The 16721-nt window shown below is 51.9% G+C and overlaps 8 protein-coding genes across 8 annotated transcripts; 2 read left to right on the top strand and 6 right to left on the bottom strand.

The window, feature by feature from the left end:
* Positions 1–639: 639 nt before the first annotated feature.
* On the bottom strand, positions 640–1794 carry AUEXF2481DRAFT_645580 (uncharacterized protein). Its single transcript, XM_013489707.1, has one exon. It carries the CDS (start codon positions 1658–1660, stop codon positions 746–748), a length of 915 nt encoding a protein of 304 aa, XP_013345161.1. The 5' UTR covers positions 1661–1794; the 3' UTR covers positions 640–745.
* A 1136-nt stretch (positions 1795–2930) lies between these two features.
* On the bottom strand, positions 2931–3642 carry AUEXF2481DRAFT_28514 (uncharacterized protein; the record flags this gene model as incomplete). Its single annotated transcript, XM_013489457.1, has 3 exons — positions 2931–3205; positions 3258–3489; positions 3550–3642. The coding sequence occupies 3 exons, from the start codon at positions 3640–3642 to the stop codon at positions 2931–2933; spliced, it is 600 nt and encodes a 199-aa protein (XP_013344911.1).
* Positions 3643–5207: 1565 nt separating this feature from the next.
* Positions 5208–6602, top strand: AUEXF2481DRAFT_46677 (glycoside hydrolase family 76 protein; the record flags this gene model as incomplete). The annotated part of the gene is made up of 4 exons (XM_013489568.1): positions 5208–5298; positions 5346–6198; positions 6252–6492; positions 6546–6602. The coding sequence occupies 4 exons, from the start codon at positions 5208–5210 to the stop codon at positions 6600–6602; spliced, it is 1242 nt and encodes a 413-aa protein (XP_013345022.1).
* A 362-nt stretch (positions 6603–6964) lies between these two features.
* On the bottom strand, positions 6965–8568 carry AUEXF2481DRAFT_645625 (uncharacterized protein). The gene has a single exon (XM_013489706.1). The coding sequence runs from the start codon at positions 8296–8298 to the stop codon at positions 7420–7422; it is 879 nt and encodes a 292-aa protein (XP_013345160.1). The 5' UTR covers positions 8299–8568; the 3' UTR covers positions 6965–7419.
* A 270-nt stretch (positions 8569–8838) lies between these two features.
* AUEXF2481DRAFT_78954 (uncharacterized protein) lies at positions 8839–10911 on the bottom strand (the record flags this gene model as incomplete). The annotated part of the gene is made up of 3 exons (XM_013489615.1): positions 10585–10911; positions 8924–10457; positions 8839–8867 (listed from the first exon to the last, which is right to left on the bottom strand). Exons 1-3 carry the CDS (start codon positions 10792–10794, stop codon positions 8839–8841), a joined length of 1773 nt encoding a protein of 590 aa, XP_013345069.1. The 5' UTR covers positions 10795–10911.
* A 52-nt stretch (positions 10912–10963) lies between these two features.
* AUEXF2481DRAFT_107221 (uncharacterized protein) lies at positions 10964–12028 on the bottom strand. Its single transcript, XM_013489705.1, has 3 exons — positions 11871–12028; positions 11722–11800; positions 10964–11662 (listed from the first exon to the last, which is right to left on the bottom strand). Exons 1-3 carry the CDS (start codon positions 11889–11891, stop codon positions 11316–11318), a joined length of 447 nt encoding a protein of 148 aa, XP_013345159.1. The 5' UTR covers positions 11892–12028; the 3' UTR covers positions 10964–11315.
* On the top strand, positions 11863–12676 carry AUEXF2481DRAFT_645757 (uncharacterized protein). Its single transcript, XM_013489704.1, has one exon. The coding sequence runs from the start codon at positions 12029–12031 to the stop codon at positions 12617–12619; it is 591 nt and encodes a 196-aa protein (XP_013345158.1). The 5' UTR covers positions 11863–12028; the 3' UTR covers positions 12620–12676.
* Positions 12677–13352: 676 nt separating this feature from the next.
* AUEXF2481DRAFT_645597 (uncharacterized protein) lies at positions 13353–16025 on the bottom strand. The gene is made up of 2 exons (XM_013489703.1): positions 15648–16025; positions 13353–15596 (listed from the first exon to the last, which is right to left on the bottom strand). Exons 1-2 carry the CDS (start codon positions 15694–15696, stop codon positions 13594–13596), a joined length of 2052 nt encoding a protein of 683 aa, XP_013345157.1. The 5' UTR covers positions 15697–16025; the 3' UTR covers positions 13353–13593.
* Positions 16026–16721: the final 696 nt, after the last annotated feature.

Genomic DNA, 16721 nt, shown 5'->3' with positions numbered 1-16721 from the left:
GTAAATTCCTTCTGCTACTATCTGGCTGGTTGTTGGATGATGATAAAATGTTAGTAGCAAGTCTTGCTTTCGTACTTGTACGTCAGGAGCATAGTGTTCAGCTCCTCATGCACAGACTGCCCTTCTAAGAACTTTCCGCGAGACCGCTCGATCTCATCGTCCTCCTAGAGAGATAGTGATGTAGCAGATCTGCTGTGACCTTCTTCAAGACTCGTGGAACCCTCAGATTGGACCTCCCTTTCGAAGTCAGAGGATCTTCCGAAAGTCCTTGGTCTCTTTGCAGTGCGCTCCAGCACTTCTGCAGGTCTCTTTCTGTCGTTGTCTTCGTCTCCATCATTGCCGCCAGTGTCGTGGCTCCCTTCCTCTCCGGGCTGGTCGGTCTCTGGGGCGTGATCGGTCTTGCGCTTCTTGGTCTTCTTCCAGATGTTGCAATCGCATATCAATTTACATTTTTGCTGAATCTCCCAGCCGAGAGAGCTTAGAGTAAACGAAGGCACAGAGGCGCGATCGTAATCTGCGTCGGCCCTTGCCATGTGTTGCTGTGCCTGAGGGTCTTGCGTGTAAGTGCTGAATAAGGCCAGAGCATTTAGTGGCTGGCCGCCGACCACAAACTGAACATCTGTCGCGAGATGGTACAACGAATGTAGTTCGGGCAAGTTCGAGGGTATGGTCTCAAAGCCATCATGCAAGCCTTCGTCTAACTCATTGCCTGTGTATTAGGTCAGCATAGAGCTCTTGGATCAGATCAGTCCGGCGACTTACGCGTATAGCCGAGTTCGCGAATTCTGTTCCGCAGAAGTTCGTCTCCCGCCACTCTTTTACGGAGAGTGAGATATTGTAGAAGCATCCACAAATGCGGTCGTTTCTTTTCTTCTTTTGTCACAACCTCCGAGCGCATATGCGCCCATGCCAGCTTCTCTGCGATCGCCAGCTCAGCATCAGTGACCTTGACATGGTCTTTCCCCTCGTAGTTCTCAATTCGGAATGCGCGAAGGGTCGTGTACAGACCAGACGGTCTTTCGATGCATTGAATCTTGAGGGCTGGAACGAGATCAAGCAATCCTAAGGACACGAGGGTTTCCAAAGAGACGGGCTGGAGTTCATCATCTTCCGGATAACCGAAGAGACCATGAGTGATGTACTCATGGGTGAATTTACGGTAGTGGAGGCTAGAGATCGCTAGCTGACCAGACCAGTCGTGGGTGAAGAGACGAATCGTATCGCAGTATCTTGGAGCATGGTGGAATATAACTGGACCAGGATCATTCGCATTCTCAGGCTGCACTTTGTACCAGCCTAATTTACGGAATGCTCGGGTTCTGTTGATAGCCGACAAGTACCCGTCTTTCTGGCCTTCGAGATGTCGTAGTAGGAGATGGACGATCCCAAAAAGGAAAGAGGACGTATGCGAAAGGAACTCGTCCTGGATCCGATCATCCCAGCGCAAGTGACCGCCGACCATGGGTCGGGCCACCTCCAGAGGGATGCTGTAGATTGATTTGTGCATCTGTCTCACATCGATATCATCAAGCCTGTGCTTACGGTCTGGAATGAAACTCGCGCTAGGCATATACAGAGAGGGAGTCGTCAGGCCGTTTGTGCATCCTGAGCCGACCAGTGTGTAGGCTCTGCATACGAACATAGGTGTTCGCTTGCTCATCTCTTTCCGTCGTAGTTAGCGAGGGATAAGTGAAGATCATCCCATACATACCTTCCAGGTAAGCGACGTCGTTGGCGCTCATTGTTCCTCGCCCACTGATGCTTTGAGCGTACTCCGTAATTTCACCGCGAATTGGTCTAAGTGGTCTTTCAATGTAGCTGCGATCGAATGGAGTGAGATCTGCGGATGGACCACTTTGTTCGAGCTTCGACCCGATCTGTCGAGCCAGCAGGTTACCTCTCTTAGCGAACTCAGCAATGATCTTCGCATGTTTAGACTTTCCTCGATGCTGTCTGCTGTTATCGATATCCGTAGGTCCAAGATTGAGTCTCCGGAGCCAGTCTTGGGTTGCTTCGAATTGACGCATGATGGTATGCACTATGTTGTTGCAGAAGAATCGAGAAGGGGTGGAAGAAAAGAAAATGTTAGTTGTGGTGACTGTGGAAGGAAGAAGAAGAGAAGGTATGGAAGGTGGTGTAGTGGAGATAATAGATTGTGAATGTGAAGGTAGTGGAATGATAGAAGGCGCCCGTAGTGAGTGGCAAGCAGTGGATCTCGGTAGTGTGGTGAGCACTGAAGTGATATAGTCGAGTATCAGAAGTGATTGAAGTGAGGGCCACTGTCGAGGGTTTCCGGATGCAGTCACGCTGTATAAGGGACCAGTACGGCAGACAGGTCTAGAATCGTCCGCTCTACCTCAAGTTCGGAAGAAAAACAAGCCAGTGGTACTGAAGTAGAGCAGTCTTCAGTAGAAGGAAAGATGCTGGCCAAAGTGAGGTTGTCAGTATATCACTGAGGAGGGTAGTGTGTCGGTGAAAGGAGCAACAACTTCAAACTTCTTCGGAGCGAACTGCCACATGCATTCAGGGCCGTGCGATAGCCTGGAAGGAGTATTTGTCGAGTGATGTCTTGGGGAACGGCGACGCCAGCTTCACAGCACAGCGAAGTCGTTTTGGGAGGTTGGTTTTGACCGAGATGCACGGCGCTTTTCTCAGATGTCAGACTTTGGCACTACTTAACAGTAATCGTGCACAGTGTAATACAAGATCAGTGGGGACAATTGGAGAGAGCGGTTGCTCAGACACGATCTTAAAGAGCAAGATCGGGAGCCCAAAGATCTCGTACTTTACAGTAGCCTCGTGTGCACGAAAGACGCTACAGCGGTAGTAGACTGGGAAGGAGCACGAGTAGTTTTGTAGAAGCATTGACTAAAAGGATTCGGCAGGAGTGTGAGAATGAGGAAGAGATAAAAAGAGAAGCAGTCATATTACTACACGTATAGAGGCCCTTGGCTTGTGCAGAGGCTGGAAAACAATCGTAAAGTCAAGAAACAGATCAGCAGATGCTCCCTTGTGCGCCAGTTCGTTAAAGTGCAGTCGAGGCATGTCGTGGTATCGGAGAGGATTCGAACAGACGGGGGAATCGTGGCAAAGTGGTATAATACGCGTGCCTCGTCGACAGAGGCTTCGCAAACTTCCGGGGTCATTTCGTCAAAACACGTCGAGCCGGGTCGCTCTAGTGATGTTTTGTTGCGACGACTGCATGCTGTTAGCTGGAGGAGTCACCCGAGGCTGCGAGAAGGGCGATGGAAACGTACCACTGGGGACGATGATGATGACCAGCAAGATGATGATACCGGCGATGAGACACATTCTCATCTTCATGTCCTTCCACCACATCTGCTTTCTGACTCTGTTGGCTCCACGTCTGAAGCCTTGGGCAGAAACGGCCAAGTTGTCGGTCTTGTCTTGCAGACTGTCGAGACGCTCGCCACGCTCAGAGACCTTGTTGATGTTGTTGCGCATGACATTGACGGTCGAATCGATTTCCTGCATATTTCGGTCAGTCGCCCTGTGCACAAGTCGGCCGATAATTCAGAAAAGACGTACAGCTTGCAGAGCAGCAGTGCGCTGGTTGCCATCTCTGCTGGCACCGCCGGTCTGGCCAGAGGGGATGTAGGGGTCGTAAGGTGCCTCGGACATTGTGGCGATGTGGTTGTTTATTGAGCGGTTGCTTAGAGTCTTGTTGGCAAGGTGTTTGAAGACGGAGCGAAAGCGCAGGGAAGCGATACAAGGGCGTTATGGAGCGAGGTTGTTGGTGGTGTGAGGTTGGGTAGTGGAGTTGGTGACAAGACAGTCGTTGGCGGAGGTTGACAGAAGCTCAAAGCGGGATTTGGCCGGGGCGGAGCACCAAATCTCGCTGCCTACCAAAAATACTCGTCACAGCACCAACCACCTGGAATCTTGTCTTGCCTGCACTCCCAGCTCTGTACTGTTCGCTCTCACCTTTACTCCATGCTAGCTGACTTTCATCTTCGTCGTCAGCTGCTCTTGTGGCATGGCTGTGTCTAACATCGTCTGCTGTTGATGTTCTTTGTCAATTCACGGCCTTTGTTCCATGTCAGGCCCCCAATCCTCCTTGTAACTATGCTTTCATGTCAACAGTGTGTGTCCGAGGGCCCTGAAGCAACAAGACTTTCTCCGGCTCGAGCGGTCGCTCTCCATGCTCTTCCGCAAATATCACAAAAGTCAATGCATAAGCCGCTGACGCTGACGGCAAATAACGACAACATTCCGCTAGACTACCCGTCGTTGATTGATCGATTGCTTCAGCTGAACACTTGAGAATCAAGAATCCACTCTGCAGTCATTTCAACGAGTTCCAGAAGTGATGCTCAGGGGAAGATGCACTGCCTCTTTGCATCGCGGATTGCGTCGCGCATTGGCAACAGTAAATCACGAAAAACTTCTTGTGTGAGGCGCTTGGCCTCTGCCAGATTTCTTCTTGTCAGCCTCGGCGCCACCTGCAACCCGGTCGTATCGGGCCTTGGGTCTATACGCGGTTGGGTTCTTGTACTTCTCAGGAACCCTACCAAATGTGGTGAACCGATGCGTGTGGTATTGACATCCGAGGACCACATATACACGTCCTCTCGTCCTTTGACATGTTCTAGAATGGCGGAGAGCATGCTCGTGCTCAGCGACAATCTAGAGAAATGACGGACATCGTGGTTGATCGGAGTGTGGAGGAACGCGGGGATTTCACTGCTGATTGGCGCCCAGAAACTGGCCTTTGGCATCTCCATCCGAGCGGCGAGCGCGTGATTTCTAGACTATTAGATCCTGCATTGTTTCCCTTTCGGACGCTCTTCGCCCTCATTCCCACCACTACAAGCACTCTCGCTAACCACACCTTTACTTGCTTTGGTGGAATTAATCCATCGTCTGCCTTCTCTTTTGCGCACCCGAAGCATCCGCCATACTGTGACGCGCTTTCCAGTGTTTGCCGCTCTCACCATCCCTGTCTTCGATCGACGTCACCATCGAAATCCTCAACCCGATCGCAAGCTTGGTTAAACGTTATTGGATGCCCCGGACACCTTTGTAGTGATCACTCTCGCCATACCGCCCCAACATCCATCTCCATCATTGCGTCCTCGTGCCCTGGTCTTCTATAATATTCCAGCACTCATCGTCAACAACAGCCGCCCACCAACGGCGCGTGCCTCGTGTAACTCACCTAGTCACCGTACATTACTCCAATCGAAATGCGTATTACATCAACATTGTCCGGCCTGTCTTGCGCCGCTCTCGCCATACTACCATGTGCCGCCCTCACCGTCGACCTGACTAGCGAGGGTAAGTGCCTCTTGCCGTGTTGAAGACAAAGAGACTAACAAGGACAGAATCCATCAAGACGGCCGCCTCAACGGTCGCTCACGGCATGATGCGATACTACAATGGAAACCAGACTGGCGCTATCCCTGGATTGCTTCCTGGACCATACTACTGGTGGGAAGCCGGCGCCATGTTCGGTTCTCTCATCGACTATTGGTACTACACAGGCGACACGAGTTACAACGATGTCACCACGCAGGCCATGCTCTTCCAAGTCGGTGACAAGAACAACTACATGCCCAACAACCAAAGTAAATCTCTCGGAAATGACGATCAAGCCTTCTGGGGTATGGCTGCCATGTCTGCTGCCGAGCTCAAGTTCCCCAATCCCCCCTCCGACAGGCCTCAGTGGCTCGCACTGGCCCAAGCTGTCTTCAACAGTCAAGCCCTGCGTTGGGATAACTCGACATGCGGCGGAGGTCTGAGATGGCAAATCTTCGCCTTCAACCAAGGCTACGACTACAAGAACACCATCTCCAACGGCGCTTTCTTCAACATTGCAGCACGTCTTGCTGCTTATACTGGCAATCAAACATATGCAGAGTGGGCCGAGAAATCTTTCCAGTGGACTCATGACATTGGATTGATGAGCGACGACTACTATTTCTACGACGGTAGTGACGACAAAATTAATTGCACCGAGCTCAACCACATCCAATGGTCTTACAACGCTGGTGTTCATCTTCTCGGTGCTGCTACCATGTGGAATGTTACCCAAGATGAGGTCTGGAGGGAGCGCACGCTCGGCATCTGGAATGCCACACATGTCTTCTTCACTCAACAAGGCGGCCAAGGAGACGGACAGATCATGTTTGAGGTGGCCTGCGAACCGGGAAACAACTGCAACATTGATCAGCTTAGGTACGCATTACTGACACCATCCCTTTCTACATCATCAGACTGACTGTGAGCAGTTTCAAAGCCTACTTGTCACGCTGGATGGCCGCGTCCACCAAAGTTGCCCCATGGCTTTACGACGATATCAAGCCTTATCTTGCAGCATCTGCTCAGGCTGCAGCTCTTTCTTGCAGTGGAGGTGACGATGGTACAACATGTGGAACCAAGTGGTGGAACAATGGAGCATATGATGGAACTTACGGTGTGGGCCAACAAATGTCCGCCCTCGAAGTTATCCAATCCAACCTTATAGACAGGGTATGTTCTTGGCTCTGAGCTTGTTGGAAATTTGAAGTGCTGACTCTTTATAGGTCCAAGGGCCTGTCTCAAATTCGACTGGTGGAACTTCTCAGGGTAACCCCAAGTAAGTAATCGTTTTAGAAGTAGCTTGATGATGACTGACCAAATCCCTCAGTGCTGGAACCGGCGGCGATCAAAACCCCACTGCTCCACCTAGTCCCGTTCAGACCAGCGACAGGGCTGGTGCCGGTATCATCACAGGTATGTCACGGTTGTGTCGAGAGCTTCATCCAAGATACTAACGTGCTTTCTCAGCACTGATTCTTGTGGCTCTGGTCGGAGGCGCATGGTAAGTCAACACGTCGCCATAGTGATATGACACCGTTACTGACATGTTTCTAGGTGGATGATTGCATGATCGAAGCCCGAGGGTGGCATAATCATACATGCATAATGGTGTACAATAACGCGACATGTTTGGGGGGGGCTTGAGGAGCATCTGGGTACGGACCTGGGCTAATTGTGAAGGATTTTCAACGGCGTTTGTTGACTGACTGTGGGAGTGCACTTATGAGTCCTTTCCCATCCAACTACATGGATCTCCAGATCCTTTTATGCTTATTCGTGTTCAAACCAATAGTCGATTCTTTGATGTAGGCAAATTTACTGGCCAGCCTACCTGACACTATGCTTTCCCGATGTGTGTTTGCGGGGGCACATTGCCGTCTCCTCGTGACGCTACACAATGTTCATAGTATATCAACTCCTCCGCTTGATTTCAAACCCATGTACCATCCATCAGATAATGCTCCTCAAATACAGACGCCCTAGTCTTCGAAGCACTTCCTTGGACCGGGACCGCTCTTGAATCTGAGGATCTGATAGCATATTGCTCCCTCTCTCTTTTCGCTCCACTTGTGCGATGGGTAGTCTTCGGACGCGTTTTTAAGTATCTGAGCGAGACGTCCAGCCTAGCCATGACTTGGCAGGCGTCAAGCTCTGTATAGAGGACTTGATGGTGCTTTCGTCCTCGGAGACAGGGACAGCACCCTTGACTAGTACGCATACTTTGCCATCCAGAGTCTCCAGCTGAGCCTCGACCTCCATGTCGCTGGGCGATGAAGACTCAAAGGCGCCATATCTAGGTACTGCTCTGACGACGTAAAAGGCATTGGCATAGGTAGGCTTCTTGTAGGCCAAGTCTAGACGCGTCGCCTCCGAGGGACCGACAGAAGAGTCCTGGGCAGGCGCAATACCCTTTGCAAGACGAGCTGCCAAAGCCATCTTGTCTGCAAGAACAGTCGCAATGCCACCACCGTGTGTAACGCCGGGCCATCCAGACATGGCACCTCCAAACCACACGACAGCCACTAGTTCATGCTCTTTCTCGTTCCAGAACACACGTTGGACTCCCAGCGATCGGGCACCAGCCAGTGAGTCGTTTACAAGCGAGCCATGCAGAGTCTTGGGGTCCAGTTCCCGCCAAACTCCTTCATCGCCGCGCAAGCTCGCCGCTACAGCGGTACATTTTCCTCGTAGTACCTTGACTTTGAACTCGGAGTCGATGCGCGTGTTGAGATCTTGCATGAGAACGCCATCTTCGTGTGTTCCTGGTAGCGGATGAGGAGGTGGAGCGATCGTATGTGACACGATTGTGCCGGTTGTGCCGCCTACTGCCAGGCCGATTGACGTCCATAGGATGATGCCGCGGTATTTGCGGAGGAGCGATGGCGCTTTATTGGGCTTCGAGTCCAGTGTTGATGCTCTTCTGATCTGGCGGACGCATTGGAGGCTCCTTGTCGGGTTGCTCCGTATGTTGTTCATGCTTGCTATGTGCGGTTGACATACGATGGGTCTTGTGGAAGGAAATATTTCGAGTCAAGTTGGTGCACCCAGCCACTCGCTGTGCTAGCCACCCTGACCTCGTAATCCGCTCGCGACAACAGCGTGGAAACTTGGTGTAAATTTGGTCTGTGGACTTGATGAATTCAAGTATTGCTGATTGGTTTCTACCAGGGTGTGTGCTGTGATCGTGTATGGAAGCATGGCTGTTGTCGATGTTGTTCGGGCTCATCGTTATGTCTCTCTTTTCCGTAGCTGGCATCACAACTACGACCATCATGTCACGTCGCAAACACTCCACGAAGATGTGAGACTAGTTTCTGAACTTTGATAGGACACGCATGGCCAAGTCTTATGAACACGCATACCTTTCTTTATCATCCCCCATTGAAAGCTCGCGTTGCAGCGATGGTTTGATATATGACGAATTGATAAAATATATATCCCGTAACCTGAAGAATGTAATCCACTTCCATCAAGACTTAAAAACTGCACATCTCCGAATCCTTTCTTTGCGATGACCTACCAGTCGTCCTTGTCATCTTCGTCATCTATATTATTATGTTAGCATTTAGTCATAGGGTCATCGTGTCAAAGCAGCACTTACCACTGTGGCTAACCTTGGACTTCCTGGCAGCAAGGGCACTGGCCAAAGCTCCAGCAAGACCACCGCCGGCAGCATCACCACCGCCACCACCACCACCACCACTCGGACCACTCGATGCAGCGGGTTCGCCGCCTGGTACTGCTGCGGCACTGCGGTCCTTCTTTTCTTGATCGGAGACCCTCTTGAGACGAGCACCGCCTCTAATAGAAGCCAGGAGGTCGTCTCTGCCGCCGCCACCGACCGGAGGCAAAGGCGGAGGTGCAGGAGCGTCTCCTCCAGGGGCACGTCCGGGAGGCAATGGAGGAGGTGGAGGAGCGCCGCCAGATGGAGGCATTGGCGGAGGAGGCGGAGGTGGTGGAGCACCTCCAGACGGTGGAGGAAGGGGAGGTGGCGGCGGTGGAAGATTGCCAGCTCCAGGGGGTGGAGGGACAGGACGAGCTGAGGCGGGAGGAAGAGGTGGTGGGGGTGGGGCAGCCGAATTCGGAGTTTTGGGAGGCAATGGTGGTGGCATGGGAATGCCGGGAGAGGCGATGTTGTTCCTTACTGGAGGAGGCGGCGGCACTGGACCTCGAGCCGGGGTGGGAGGAGGACCGGACGGGATGCGAGCGCCAGAGAAGGGAGGAGGCACACCGAACCTGTTGGAAGATGAGTCGTCCGCCGGCGTCTTTGTGGGAACACGCGGTGGCGGCGGCGGGGCAACAGAAGACGAGGCTCGTGATCTGGCTGGCGGAGCAGGGACATTGGCGTACTTTCCAGCGTCGGCGATTGGAGGTGGAGCACGGAACATGGGACGAGGAGGTGAAGGAGCACGAGGCGGCGAAGGAGAGGGAGATGGCGGTCTCGCCGGTGCAGCACCCCTCCTAGGTTGTGGTGGAGCAGGCGGAGGCCCGCGTCTGGAATTGCTTCCACTGCCGCCAGTAGTCTGAGGAGACATTCGTGCGGCTACCGGGGGAGGAGGTGGAGGAGCCCTGGCCTTGCGCTCTTCTTCAGCAGCGGCACTGGCCTTGTGCTGCTCGAGATAAGTCTGGATGAAGCCGGCGTGCTCCTCCAGTTGGTCTTCGGTAATGCCCATGCCCAGAAGCTGGTTGAGAACTTCTTGCACAGCAGGATCCGACATGTCCAGATTGTGAGATGGTGTAGGACGAGCAGGCGCAGCATGACTGATAGTCACATCGCGTGGTGGAATGATGGATTGTGCCGGAGGCTGAGGAGCCTGTGAATGACGATGTCCAGGGAGCAGACTGCTGAGACCGAAGCGGTGTCTGGTGGAGCCGCCTCCACTGCCTCCAGCGGCAGCACCATTGTTCTTGGAAGTGCCGCTGCCGCTACCGAAGGGCTTGTTCTTCGTGTTCTTGTGTGCGTTCTTCTCGCGTTCGTCCATCTTCTTCTTGAACTGCTTCGCTTCCTTCTCATCGGCAAACGACAGACCGGCGAGGCAGTCCTCAAGCTCGAACGTGTGGAAGAAGGTGCGGTCCTGGTTGTATTGGAAGGTGTCGTAGATTTCCTGGTCCCAGATGACGCCGCGATTCGAGGGCTGGTCATGCGAGTTAGTAGAGGCACGCGTGATGTAGGGGAGAAGAGAGAGCGTAGGTGTGATGTAGGGGTGTTAAGAGGGCGTAGGTGTTGGGTAGGGGAGGTCATAGGGCGTGGAGAGGACGTACCGAGACGTCGACCATCTTGATCCAAAAGGTGTTGCCGACCAGGTCGTTGGCAAGGACTATGGCACCCTGCAGGCCGGTATACTGCCATCTGTTGTGGTTTGGGTATGCAATGTACAACTTGGCGACAGCGACAGCGTGGATCTTGTTGGAAGCCTTGGGCACCTGGCGCTTGACATTTTGCTTGTCGTCGTCGTTCAGGATGGACGGCATGTTGGAGAGATGCGCATGCGTCAATTCAGACTGACTGGCGCGAATGGTGCAAAGATGTTGAAAGCGACCAGGTACAGAGCAGGTCGAGGGCACGAGTGCTGCGTACGTCAGTCAGAGCCTAAAGATGCCCGCAAGCCGGAAGACAAGACCGACAGCACCAGCCTCAGGCCTCACACACGCGTCCGACCCGCCGAGCCCGCCGCTTCCGCACTCCAATTTTGCCTTCACCTTGGTGATGCTGCCCAATCACCGTCGGAATAATGCAATCACATCAAGTCCATGTCGAAAAACACATCACTTTCCAGCTACTCTATTCTCAATATATTGTTGTCGTCTATGCGTTGCATTCGTCAGGTAGTAGAATCGAGTAGTAAAAAGAAACTTCATTTTTGCCAATCCGGCGGCGTCAGACCCAGTTTGAAGGAAGATGCTCGTGAAAGAAAAAGACGCCCAACGCTGGTTGTAATCGTGAATGCCGCCTGGCCGATCCGTCTATGCATCGCCAGCGGCCATTTGTTCGCTTAAATGTCGTCAATGTCGACCTCGCCGCCGCTCTCGCTCTCGTCCTCGCCGAAGTCGAAGCCGATGCCCTCTTCCTCACCGCCGTATGTGTCGGTCTCGTTGATCTTGGCCGACTCGGGCAGCTCGCCGTAGGCCTTCAAGCTTCGTGCTTCGTCGGCGTTGTACTTGAGGATGACGTCGCCCTTCTCGTCCTGGTAGTCACGCAGCGACAGGAGGATGATGTCGCCCTGGTTGATCCAGACCTTCTTTCGCAGCTTGCCACGGATGTGTCCCAGTCTCTTCTCGCCGTCGAAACATTGTGCCTCCAGTCTGCCATTACCCAGCATCTTGACGACTTGAGCGTATTCTGTGATGCGTGTTAGTCTCGTGCTTCGTACGCCTTGTTCATGGTAGAATGGCACATACCCTGGCCCTCCTCCTTGAAGGTGAGCTCACGCTTCTCGTTGTCGTTCTCGTTCTTTCCTCTTCTGCGGTTCTTACCACCCTAGTTGTCACATTCGAGTCAGCCACTGTTTTTTCTCTTCACTTTGTCGTCGAGCTTTGTGGGCGCATACCTTTCCCTTGTTCTTGGGCATGGCGAATGTGTCGCTTTGGCGTTTGGAAGTTGTCTAGTGCGGCTTCGTTGCCTGAGAGGGAGAGAGCGGGAAAATTTGACGGTGAAGTGCTCGTTGTCGTGGTCGTGGAAAAGAAGGAGGGGCGGTTGCTGTGACGCATGGCTTGCTTTGGCGTGGGGGACTTCAGAACCTGCCAAATCTCTTGGCCAGCGCGTACCGTCTCTCTTTCGTCAGTCACCACCTTCACCTTTACTCATTGTTCTTTTGTCAAAGCAATCACACGTCGTCGTACAATGTCGCGACCACCGCCAAAGAAGTTGCTCAGCGCCCTGTTCAACACGCGATTTGAGCCATTTTCCAAGCCCGTAAATTGCACCACCTTTATTGCTACACAAAACATAGCGAGTGACGATCGTCACCCTCTCCATATTCCAACATCGAATCGCCTCGACAATTGGAACCCACAACGATTACACTGGGTCATCAGAACTCCCGTGGCTGTGTCAAAGAAACGCACCATACGCTCCTGGGTGACGAGAAGGTTTCGAGACACCTTTATATCTGAATTGGAAAAGTCCGGTTTCAACAGATGGGGCGAGCCTCTTGCTGCTTCCAAGAACAGAAGACCACTTACGGGTGCCTTGGCCATTACCCTTCTTCGCCCTGCCCTGACTGCTGCTTCCGAGGACGTGCGTGATATTTGCAGTCAAATCTTGCGAAAGAATATACTTTCTCGCCAAAGGCCTTGAGACGCTTGAGAAAGCCGAACGAGATGAACCATGTGACCACTTTGTCCTCTGACCAGCCACTTTTCTACAGCGTCATGATAATGAATATACGCTTGACGAGAATGACCTCTGCGATCACTCAAACATCACGACATGCTCTCGAAGTATGCTTGCTACACAGCGATGTGATAGAGATGAAGTAAGCGGATCGCAGCTCGGCAAGACCGCAAATGCTCGTTTGACGTCGTGTACGAGGCCGGGTGTGCATATATGGAATCGCCCTCTCTGGGAGATGTCCTGTAGGGTTGTCAAGTAGCTTTCCTGGTATGCCTCTCGACAGGGTACTTTTGCTGCTATGAAGACTAAGGTTGATGCAATTTTCTGTCGACGCTGGCAGCAGAGACAGCTGGCAAGCATGGTCGAAAGAGATGAGCACAAGGTCAGCACTTCATGAGATGATGAGTTAGACAGAGATGTTTGTATTGCTACTGATGATGATTGGCAAAGAAACATTTGTAGCTACTACTCTTTCTCTGATAACCTCCGCAACGCAGCAAATAGACACCACTCTTCTGATGTAACTCAGCAACGCAGCAAATAGACCCCCTCAGTAGACCTTGATGACAGTGGCTTTAACTCAGAGGCAACAGAAAATCAACTCCACTTGAAAAAAGAAAAGCCGACGATGAAACGCATTACTGTAACGCTCCCTGTGATTGCGGACAAAAGAAAATAAGGAAATAGGAAAACGAGCAAGGAGTTTTTTTAGACAGCGGCCTTTCTGTGGTGAGTTTATTTTTCATGTTTTTTCCTGTATTTCTTGACTCCAATGGCAGAGCCAACCACTGGAGAGACGAGAAACGAGAGACAGTACGGGCAAGGCCGATAGTTCGGTTGACCAGAGGCAGCGTGATGACAACGCTGTAATGGAAGTCTGAGATCGTGATTCTGGAGGAGGCTGATTCACAAGCGACATGAATGAATGAACCTCGACTTCAAACATCTAGATCCATAACGATTTTCTCGTCCTCGTCATCTAGCACCATGGTAGGTTCGCGGTCTTCTTGAATGCGCTTAGTATCTTGCGCGTCAACTTCATCGAGTGTCTTACGGATGCTGGTGTAGAGCTTCTCAGAGAAGGTGGGCGGGACTGCGTTTCCGACCTGTTGGATGACAGAAGTTCTGTTACCGATGAATCTGAAGTCCAAGGGAAAGGTTTGGAGGCAGGCAAATTCACGCTCAGTCAAATGGCGCTTGCCACTGAAGTGCCAGTTGTTTTGACCACCGCTAGTGGTGATACAGCCTCTACCGAGTTGATGAGGACTGTAAGGAGGGAAGTCTTTGCGCTCCAAGGCACGAGGGTCGTGGTTTGGAGTATCATGGCGGATGGGTCCAAGTGCATCGGCTATGGTGACCGAGGGCTTCAGACCCGGTACAGGCTTCTCTGGGTGAGCAGCATGTGTAGGCTTAGGGAACTCTGGCAGAGGATGTCCAGCACATGAGGCCAACATGATGAGGCGCTTTCGTGCTTGGGGAACGCCATATTCAGAAAGGGTGTGGACTGCCCACTTGACGGAGTAGTTCATATCAGTAAACTGCAAGACAAAGGAATTGAAGATCTGCTTTTTGCCTTCAAATAGAGCGCCGAACGTTTGTTCCAGTGTAGCGACCATAGGCGTGGCCTTACGAAGGATGTCCGAGATACAAAATAGAGTCGCCTCGTTGGCGTCGTGATTCTTGCCTCTGACGGTATAGGCAGTCGAGATTGTTTTACACACGGTGGACATGTGACAGCAACGCACGTGGGCGTTGTCTTGTTGCCTGGCTGTCAGGTTGTAGTAGACGTCCTCCTCGAAAACATCCGTTCCAGGGAAGTTGAGGCGATAAGTGGCACAAGCATCGGCGTTGTGGTCAACTCCGTATACAACCTTGAACCCTGCCTGCCTAGCTCCGACAGAAATGCCGCCTGCTCCACAAAAGAAGTCGGCGAATGTGTAGTCAGGACAAGTAGTGGAAGCAGAAATATGAGTCTTGCTAAGGATATCTGCCAACTGAAGAGAGTCTCGATCCGCTGCTTCATCGGCAGTGAGATCGATAACAGATAGGTCCGATCTGAGATTCGGAACAGCTTCGCGTAGTTTGAAGTCTGGAATGCGAAAGTCTAGATCGCACTCAGCGTCTGTGATCCGTTCAAGGGCGGTCTCTTGGGGATGACCGGTCATCAAGTCCATCAAGCAAGAATACTGGAACGTTCTCTTCCATCTGCAAGTCAGCTGGGCGTTGTCGCAAATGAATTTGCTTGACTGTCCGCTCATGTCTTCGCGTGTGCGGTAGCTGTTGACAGGGAAGATTGTGTTGGTGTGTTTCAAGCAACGCGTGCCGGTAACGAGGCTAACTGGAATATCGTGAAGGGACTGGACCTTGATGTCACGAGGATCTTCCATGTTTCGCTGTAGAACTTGATACACTTCGTTGGTCTTTCTAGGGAGCATCCCATCCAGAGTTCTTGTACGACGGTAAAGGATACCCCTTAGGTAAACACTCTGGCTGTCCATATCCTCAAAAATGCTTACGATCCGGAGAAAATCGCCGCATTTTAAAGGACTACCAGGATCGACACGCAGCTCGACAACAAGACCAGGAAGGAGACAATAGTTGTCCGTGATCCAGTGACCCTGGAGGGCAGATGTGTTGGTGACCGGGTTGGTTCTAGGCTCATACTTGACGAAGGCTCTTTTAACTCTCTTGGAGGTTCGAGGATTGGGTCGTGGGGGTGGAAGCGAGCCCCAACGATAGTCATCATCGCGGATGGGACCATGCTGAGATATGAATGTCACATCGTCGTTGGCTGTGTCATTATCGATGGTAGATTTTTGCTCAGAAATGAATTTGACATCGGCAGTATCGTCGTCTCCGAAGCCATTGTCATCATCAACAGTGATGGCATCATAGAGATTCGTGCTCAGAGTGTCGATGTCATCATCGATCAGGATTGGTTCTATAGTAACGGTCAGATAGCTGTATTGGAGTGATTTTGATATCTGCTAACGTTGAGGGGTGCCTGCGCGGCCAGGAACGGTGCTACTCGATCTGCGCATCGTGGGACAGTCCGAGAGAGGGCTAAAACTGTGGAAGAGTTGTGGGAAGAGTTCTTGGTTGATCGTCAGATGATGACAGGGAGTCGTCGGAGATGAGCTGCGAAGAATGATGGCTGATGAGGGGCGATGACCTTTTAGAGTCGGCAAATGATTTGCTGTGCGAATGAATCAAGTGATGAAAGAGAGCCAGAGAAGTGAAAGCCGTAGCAAGATGGGAAGTAAGAGTTTGAGGCCCAGGCCCTTGGTCAAGGTACTTTTCCTGCTACAAAGAGAGGCAGAATCTGGTGTGTGCTAGCAGAAGGAAGTTCGCAGACCGCGAGCCGCTTTGTGAAGTCGTGAGCAGTGAAGGGTGAGCAGTGAAAGGTGAGCAGTGAAAGGTGAGCAGTGAAAGGTGAGCAGTGAAAGGTGAGCAGTGAAAGGTGCTATAGATAGGTGAAGGGCTGCAAGCAAATACACAAACTTGGTCACATTCAATCTCTCCTAATGATCAAAGCAAAGCAGCGACAAGCCTCAAAGAGACACATCCATATCTCACATCACCAAACCTAGCGCAGAGAGTTGATATCAACAAATATTTTAGTGACATTGCTGCGAGTCTGGAATGTATTGTGCATCGAGATAACTAAGATGGTAACTATGTTCGGCACATGGGGAGCCTTCACAGTTCTGAAGTCATCTCGCCTACAGTATAGAGAAATTGTGGTGGTGTACGCAGAGGATGTGGTAAGAAAGTTGCGACAATATGAAGCCACATAACAAATCCTTTGGCCGACATCGGTCTCACGTCGAAATCAGCGTCCCAGTCTGCTTCAGTCTGTGAGATGTCAGCTGCATGGATACACGGCTGCGTCACGAAGCTGAGCAACTCTCGATGAGATCCAATGTCTTGGTGAATCTCGCGAGACAAAAGTTTGTTGCGAAAGCGACTGTGCTTGTCTTCAGCTCACATCGAGGGGTCCTGCGGAGAAGAGGTCGAATTGACTGCCAAGATTTTCTGACAACCAACGTGGGGTTGTCCGGCAACG

This window comes from Aureobasidium subglaciale, assembly GCF_000721755.1.
Source record: "Aureobasidium subglaciale EXF-2481 unplaced genomic scaffold scaffold_7, whole genome shotgun sequence".
Lineage (NCBI taxonomy): Eukaryota > Fungi > Ascomycota > Dothideomycetes > Dothideales > Saccotheciaceae > Aureobasidium > Aureobasidium subglaciale.
Note: the sequence above shows the minus strand (reverse complement) of the source record. Positions and strands in the feature narration are given on the sequence as shown.